Source organism: Rousettus aegyptiacus, unplaced genomic scaffold (assembly GCF_014176215.1).
Source record: "Rousettus aegyptiacus isolate mRouAeg1 unplaced genomic scaffold, mRouAeg1.p scaffold_m13_p_6, whole genome shotgun sequence".
Taxonomy (NCBI): Eukaryota; Metazoa; Chordata; class Mammalia; order Chiroptera; family Pteropodidae; genus Rousettus; species Rousettus aegyptiacus.
The window spans coordinates 60,666,474-60,674,959 of record NW_023416309.1 but is presented as its reverse complement, the minus strand read 5'-3'; the positions used below and the strand labels follow the sequence as shown (position 1 = coordinate 60,674,959).

Below are 8,486 nucleotides of genomic sequence, written 5' to 3'. Positions count from 1 at the left end.
TTGATAATTTGTTGTTATTGAGTTGCATGAGTTCTTTGTTATTTTGGATAATAAGCCCTTATCAGAGGTGTTGTTTGCAAATATATTTTCCCATTCAGATGGTTCTCTCTTTGTCGACAATTTCTTTTGCTGAGCAGAAGCTTTTTAGTTTGATATAGTCCCATTCACTTATTTTTGCTTTTGTTTCCCTTGCTTTTGAGGTCAAATTAATAAAATCCTTTTTAAGACCAAGGTCCTTGAGTTTAGTTCCTATGTTTTCTTCTATGTACTTTATTGTTCCAGGTCTTATATTCAGGCCCTTAAACTATTCTGAGTTAATTTTGGCATGTGGTGATAGACAGCAGTGTAGTTTCATTTTTTTGCAGGTGGTTTTCCAGTTTTACCAGCACCATTTATTGAAGAAGCTTTCCTTTCTCCACTGTATGTTTTTGGCTTCTTTGTTGAAAATTATTTGCCTATGTAAATATGGATTTACTTCTGAACTCTCAATTCTGTTCCACTGGTTCATGTGTCTGTTTTTCTGTCAGTGCCATGCTGTTTTGATGACTGTGACTATGTAGTATAATTTGAAATCAGATAGAGTGATGCCTTCAATTTCATTCTTTTTTCCCAAGATGGCTTTGGTAATTAACGGTGTTTTGTGCTTCCATATAAATCTGATGATTTTTTGTTCTATTTCTTTAAAAAATGCCAATAAGATTTTGATGAGGATTGCATTAAATATGTATAATGCTTTAGGTAATATGGTCATTTTAACTATGTTGATTCTTTCAATCCAAGAACATGGAATATCTTTCCATTTCTTTGTATCTTCTTTTGATTTCTTTTAATAGGGTCTTGTCGTTTTCATTATAAAGGTCCTTCACTTGTTTCATTAAATTTATTCCTAGGTATTTTATTCTTTTTGTTGCAATTAGAAAAGGAATTTTTTTTCTACTTCTTTTTCTAATACTTTATTATCAGAGGACAGGAAAACTACGGATTTTTGAACATCGATTTTGTATCCAGAAACTTTACTGTACTTGTTTATTGTTTCTAGTAGTGCTCTTGTGGAGTCTTTAGGGTTTTCTATATAGAGAATAATGTCATCTGAAAATAATGACCATTTAACTTCTTTGTTTCCTATTTGGATGGCTTTTACATATTTTTTTTAAACTTTCTCCTCCAAGTTTTTAAGGCTATATTTATAAAGTGTCAGATTACTTGCATTTATAATAATTTTCCTTCACCTATATGCTATAAAAGTTTTTGGGGTTTGTTATTATTTTTTTAACCAAGTGAAATAGAGGAGATTTGCATTTGAGAGTTCCTTCATTTGGAGAGATTGGCCTGAAGCCTAAGAATCAACCCTACGACTATAATAAAGTGTTAAGATTTATGTGCTATTACATTTTGGATTGCTTTGTAGAAGACCTATGGAATATTCATGACCCAGGAGCAAGATATCAGGAAAGCCAAGCTGAAAATTCAAGGCAAGTTAAAGAATTTATTTTTTAAGATTAGAAGCTTTGTAAAAAAAGGGTCTTGACGAGAGTACTAGAGATGGAAGAGCACCATTTCATACTAAATGTGCAAAAACTAACACTGCAAAGAATATATTCTAAATGGGAAAGCACTTTTTCATAATAGAGGCCTTACTCGGAATCGGGAGATTCAAATTTTGAAATAGGCTTTTTGATTCCTCAGAGTAATACAATAAGAAAGGCTTTATTATGCAAAGTCAAGTTCAGGCAGTTGAGAGACCCTGAGAATGTGACGCAAGTGAAGATTCCTTCTACCAAATGTTAAGCCACAGTGTATGTCAGAGAACATTCACTGTGGAATAACCTTATGAATCTAATGAATATGGGAAAATCTCTAGAAATCGGTTCTCAGAGTTTTGGAAAATACAGGGGGAAAAAAGCCTTATACATTAATGAATTTGGAAATTTCTCTCTAGGACTGGAGAACTCACCAATCAGAAAACTCATACCAGAGAGAAAACCTATAAATGCAATGAATGTGGAAAGTCCTTCTGCCAGAAGTCTGTCCTCATAGTACATCAGCACACTCATTCAAAGGACAAACCCAGTGAATGTGGGAAATCTATCTCTAGGAATAGAGACCTCACAAGACATCAGAAGACTCACACCAAAGAGAAAACCTATGAATGCAAAGAATGTAAGAAATCTTTCTACCACTTGTCATCTCTTAGTAGACATTTGAGAACTCATGCAGGGGAGAAACCCTATGAATGTGATCGATGTGAGAAATCCTTCTACCAGAAGCCACACCTCATAGAACATCAAAAAACACACACAGGAGAGAAACCCTATGAATGTACTGAATGTGGGAAGTTCTTCTATGTGAAAGCATACCTAATGGTACATCAGAAAACACACACAGGGGAGAAACCATATGAGTGTAAGGAATGTGGGAAATCATTTTCCCAGAAATCACACCTTACAGTACACCAGAGAACACATACAGGGGAGAAACCCTATAAATGTAAGGAATGTGGGAAATTCTTTTCTAGAAATTCACACCTCAAAACTCATCAGAGAACTCACACTGGAGAGAAACCCTATGAATGTAGTCAGTGTGGGAAATGCTTCTACCAGAAGTCAGCCCTCACAGTACATCAGCGAAGTCACACAGGGGAGAAACCCTTTGAATGTAATAAATGTGGAAAAAACTTTTACTATAAATCAGATCTTACTAAACATCAAAGAAAACACACAGGGGAGAAGCCCTACGAGTGTCACGAATGTGGTAAATCTTTCTCTGTGAATTCAGTCCTCAGATTACATCAAAGGACTCACACAGGGGAGAAACCCTATGAATGTAAGGAATGTGGGAAATCCTTCTCTCAGAAGTCACATTTCATCATACATCAGAGAAAACACACAGGCGAGAAAACCCTATGAATGTCAAGAGTGTAGGAAAACTTTTATCCAGAAATCAAAACTCACTGCACATCAGAAGACACACACAGAGGGGAAAAACATATAAAGTAGTATAAATTGAGAAATTGTTCTGTCTGAATTGAGCCTTCAGAATAATCATAATTCACATAAGACACAATCCTTACGCATATCATCAGTATGGGAAAATTCGAGCCACAATCTTTCTTCACAGAGGAGAACTACATGGAAATTCTGTAAATCTATAAGGAAGAAATTCTTATCATATGTTAGTCTTTACTAAATGTCAGACAACATAGATGGCAGAAACGCTACAAATTGTAAAATGGGGGAAACCTTTCAGAAGTCATACTTTATTGTATAACATAGAAATCACACAGGAGGTAAATCCTATAGGTAAAACGAATGTTGAAATTTTCTGTCAAGGCAACCATCACTAGACATCACATGAATGAGAAACTCCTATCAGTATCCTGAGCATTCAGAAATATTTTACACCAGTTGGACTCATTAGAAACTCAAAGGGGTGTCTGCAAAGATTGCATCAGATATAGACGCCTTTATCAGAAGTGAATTTCAGATCATTGATACTGGGATAGAATCTTTATAGATATTTCAAATATGTGAAAGCTTTTAAACAAAAATTCAAGGAGAATCTGTACCGAGGGAAATAGTTTCTAGAAGCCATGTTGATTTTAAGGATTTTTTTTTTTAACCGCAAGTGTCTAGCTATATGAAGCTTTTTAAAAGGTACAAATAAATTGAATAATCAGGCAACATCATTAAACACATGGAGTCCTGCAATATGGAGGACTCGTATTTGTGAGTGTGCTACATAACACAGATTGTGGATGTTTGATGTGCATGTGGAATCTGTCTATAATTGTACATAGGGAAAAATGTGACCTTAGTTCAGTAACTTTAATGTATATGAAAACGTTTCACCTTGAGTCTCAGCAGTGATTCCTATTGTTAATATAATGTATATTTGTATTATTTTTAAAAAATTATAATACATCTTATAATACATCTTTTTTTTCCTGATTCTTGGCATTTCTAAGTAGATATATGTGTTGTTACTGAACTAATCATTCAGAAAGAAATTTAAAATGTTTTTGTAAAATTTCCAACTGTCAACTGAATTTTACATTAAGGACACATTTATTAATATGAAAAGCCCGAGTTTGTTTTTGAAAAGACTCTACACAATAAAAACAAATAATGCTATGTTTAGAAATGTTATCTATCTTACTATTGGTATTTTAGCAGGGTGCAGAGCTACCTGCATTTGTATTTTGTAGGGGAGTCCTAAATGTTCTTCATTACCTTTTTCTTTCTGGTAGAGACAGCATGGCATAGGCTCAAATTGCAGCATGGGCATGCCACTTAATCTGTCTATGCCTCAGTTTCTTTTTCTATAAAAAAGAAGTGATAATCACAATATGTTAGGATTGCTTCGAGGTGTAAATGAGTTGATATTTTTAAAGCACTTAGAATAGTGTCAGACACAAAAACAGCTATATGTTAGATATTATTGTCATAATTTGTATTTCTTGAATTATGCTGCCATAAAAACAAAGCTTGGCTATCAACATTCATCCCCCACTTTATTGCTGTAGTGCCTTGGTTTGGTTTGGCTGTGCATTGTCCCACAAGTGGTTCAGATCTGGCCTACGGCTTGCCTTTTTTTTCAGCTGGCAAGCTAAGGATGGTTCTACATTTCCTATGGTTGAAAAAATTAAAGAGTATTTTGTGCGTGAAAATTATAAGAAACTCAAATTTCAGTGTTCATAAATAAACTTTTATTAGAACACTAGTACAGAGAAAAAGCATTTGTTTCTGTTTTACCTGTGACCACCTTCACATTAGAAGAGCAGAGTTTATTAGTTCTGTCAGAGGCCATGTGTCTCACAGAACCTAAGATAATTACTATCTGGCACTTTACAAACTTAAGTTTTTCTGTTCCTTAGAGCTGAAAACATCACAACCAATGTTAGAAATAGATAGATAGATAGATAGATAGATAGATAGATAGATAGATATAGATATATACACACACACACATCACAACCAATGTTAGAAATATATACATACACACACACACATACACATATATGTGTGCGTATATATGTATGTATATATATATTATATGTTTCGTAAATGGTGCATACAGCAATTTGTGGTTGGTAGTTCTGTGCAGTATATTTATTTTATGCAGTATATTTGTATGTTAAAAGCCTAAGCATTAGAGTTTTTTCAAAGAAATGTGTTTTAGTTGATTTATCATAACATCAAGAATTTTCCTGATGGAATGTAGTAGTAAATGTATGAAATAAACATTGTCTGAATTAAATTGAATTGTTAATGAATCCCTGCCCATAGTATTATTTCTTCTAAGCCAATGGCCAGTTTTCTCTGTAACATTTTATAATTTTTTTACTATCCCATGATAAAATACCATCTTTATGTCATAATTAGTTAATGTAACCTAATAACATAAAAAAAAAACAATACCCAACTCCACCGGCTACATTACTGATAATACGTATTACTGGTACTACTACATTACTAATAAAATTATTTTATTGCCCATACTTCATGTGATTGTCAAATGCTGCTCCAGTCCAAATCTTGCGACCTTACTTCCCCTTCTTAATGAAGATGACATTCATGGTGTTCACTTTCTACGCATGCTTCACTCTGCTTTATCTGATGTTTAACTCTAATGAGCACTTATTATGATTATACTTAGTGATTGTTTGTATTTTAAGAATAAAGTATACTTTGTATTTATGTATAATAACTTGTGAGTACTCTGTGGTAAAATACTGTTATCAATATTCTACTCAGCTCTGACATGAGCGTTCCATCTTGATAGAGGTTTAAGAGGAACTTTAATGCCTTTAGAGTTATTTATTTCAACCTACTTAAGAGCAAATACATTTTCTAACTTCTTCCATCTTCTCAAACAAAACTTAAATCAAAATTAATTAGTACTTTTTGAGGACAGTCCAATAACTGGCAAATCTGTTGTTAAGAATAAAGAAACTTAACTTTGAGTGGTGAACACGCAATACAATATACACGTGATATATTATTGAACTGTACACTTGAAACCTATATGATTTTATTAATCAATGTCACCCCAATAAATTTAAAGAATAAAGCCTGTAATAATGAAAATACTTAAAAAGTAAGTATCTGATAATAATAAAATGTTTCTACTCTCCAAATTCAAGAAAGCCTAGGACTGACTGTTTCTTGGCCATAACCTCAAGCCATGAATTAGTAGTAATCACCAGAATTGGTGGCAGAGACAACTGATCAGACATTGATAGCCACTTATTGGAGAATGCTTCATCAGTACACATACTTATGAAGGCCAACCAATCTATGACAGTTCCACATTGCTGAAAGCTAATCAACAACAGCTTTCATTCTGACCATGCTCTAGAAAGTCAGCAAGTCAGCTACAGCCTCACTCCAATGACTACACTTTTATGACTGAGGCCATCCAGTAAGTTTCTCAGCACTCCTGCTTTCAAAAGCCTGCCAATGCCTGAATCCTTCATTTCCTAAAACTATGTATCATTTCTCAATTTGTGTTTGATTTACAAGTATAGTACTCCTTTGGCTAGTGCGATGGTCAAAGATAGTGTGAATGAAAAAAGAGCTATATACAAACTCACTGACCAAAAGTAATCTCACAGGGTGGTCTGATCATAACATTCTAACAGGGCAAGTCAGAGTGGGGAGTTACCCCTCAGGCCTGTATCTTCCCTAGTAAAAGGTTATTTTTGCCTTAAGCAAGCCCTGTCCATTGGTTTTGCGCATCTAGGTTACCACATCTTGAAATGCCTCTTTTTTCAGACCCGTGGGAATTGTAACCGCCCTCTAGAGAGCACATAATCTTGTTAACTATCCTGGCTCAAATAAACTGATGAACTCATAACAATTGTCTACAGGTTTGGACATTTTTAGGTTGATGAATTCCCTGCCCTTTGAGTCTGGATTGGCCTTGTGACTTGTTTTGGTTTATCATAATCTGACCGAAGTTATGGGTCTACCCTTTGGGAAGTGTGGCAGCTTCCACTTTTTTTCTTGAAGCTAACCTTCACGCAAAAAGTTTAACTAGTCTGACTGAGACCACCCAGCTGTGAAGAAACTCAAGCTACTGGTGGTGAAACTCCATGATGCCAGATGTGAGTGAAAGTTTTCTTTTTTAGACCTTCCAGCCCAGACCCATCGTTGCCTAAATGTAGCCGGCCCAATAAGAGACTTCGGTAAAGCAGAAAAATCACTCATTCTACATACAGAAATAATAAATTGTTCTAAGCCAAGTTTTGGATGTTTTTGCTACATCGTAATAAACAAAAAGTGAGCAATAAAGTTTTTGTTTCAGATATTGAATGGTTAGTCTCTTTCACAGGAAGTCATGCAGCTTCAGTAGCCCTTAGAAGTTCTCCCACTGTTAACACTATAATGACAAGTTTAATCTGATTTCTAAAAAAGACATCCAAATACAACAATCTGCCCCCATGAGACAATGGCTAAATTTGTCTTGTACTATCTGATGTCACCTCAACGGTATTGAGACTTTGAAATGTAGATAGCAAAGAATGAATGCAACTGATGGGAAATTTGCCCATGCTTTTTTTACAATAAAGATTTTATCCAGGAGATTCAACGAGTGATCAGATCTTTCCTTATCTGTAAAGTTCAGATGTGGTTGCAACCCTCCCTAATGTAGCATTATAGCTCTGGGCTATAAATGTCTGGTACCTGGTACCTGGCCTCAGGTTCCTGGTACCTGGCCTCAGGTGATTTAGGACAGGGGAATTATTGACTTGGTGTGAGAGAATCACATATGGAGATTGTTGGGGCTAGGATTGGTTGGTATACATATGAAAGACATGCTACAGGCATGTCTCCAGCCCTTTTCTATCTCTAAGAATTGCCTAGCCCTGTGAGAGGCAGTCTTTCCCTGGCCAACAATCTTTATAAGATGTCAAAACATCATAAAATAGTCATGTGTTGCTTAATGATGGGGTTACCTTCTGAGGAATGCATCATGAGGAAATTAAATTTCATTGTGTGAACATAAAGAGTGCACTTACACAAACCTGGATTGTGTAGCCTACTACACATCTAGGTTATATGATATAGCTTATAGCATGCTTCTAGGCTATAACTGTATAGCATGTCACTATACTGAATACTGTAGGCAAGTGTAGGTAACACAATAGTAGTACTTGGGTATCTAAGCATATCTAAATATAGAAAAGGTATAGTGAAACACAGTATAAAAAAAATAGTACACCTGTATATGGGACTTACCATGAATGGAGCTTTCGGGACAGGAAGTTGTTCTGGGTGAGTCAGTGATTGAGTGGTGAGTGAATATGAAGGCCAAGGACATTACTATAGACTTTTGTAGTCTTCATAAACACTGAACACATTGGTCAAATTAAATTTATTTTTTAAAGTTTTCTTCACTAAGAAACTAATCTGAATTTAGTTAATAATATTATAATAACTGTATGGTGACAATTTGATACTAGATTTATCAGGGAGATCATTTCA

General features: G+C 34.8%; 1 protein-coding gene across 1 annotated transcript; it reads left to right on the top strand.

The window, feature by feature from the left end:
* The first annotated feature begins 1,366 nt into the window (after window positions 1-1,366).
* Window positions 1,367-2,921, top strand: LOC107503325 (zinc finger protein 25-like). Its single transcript, XM_016131451.2, has 2 exons — window positions 1,367-1,472; window positions 1,940-2,921. Exons 1-2 carry the CDS (start codon window positions 1,378-1,380, stop codon window positions 2,904-2,906), a joined length of 1,062 nt encoding a protein of 353 aa, XP_015986937.1. The 5' UTR covers window positions 1,367-1,377; the 3' UTR covers window positions 2,907-2,921.
* The last annotated feature ends 5,565 nt before the right edge of the window (window positions 2,922-8,486 follow it).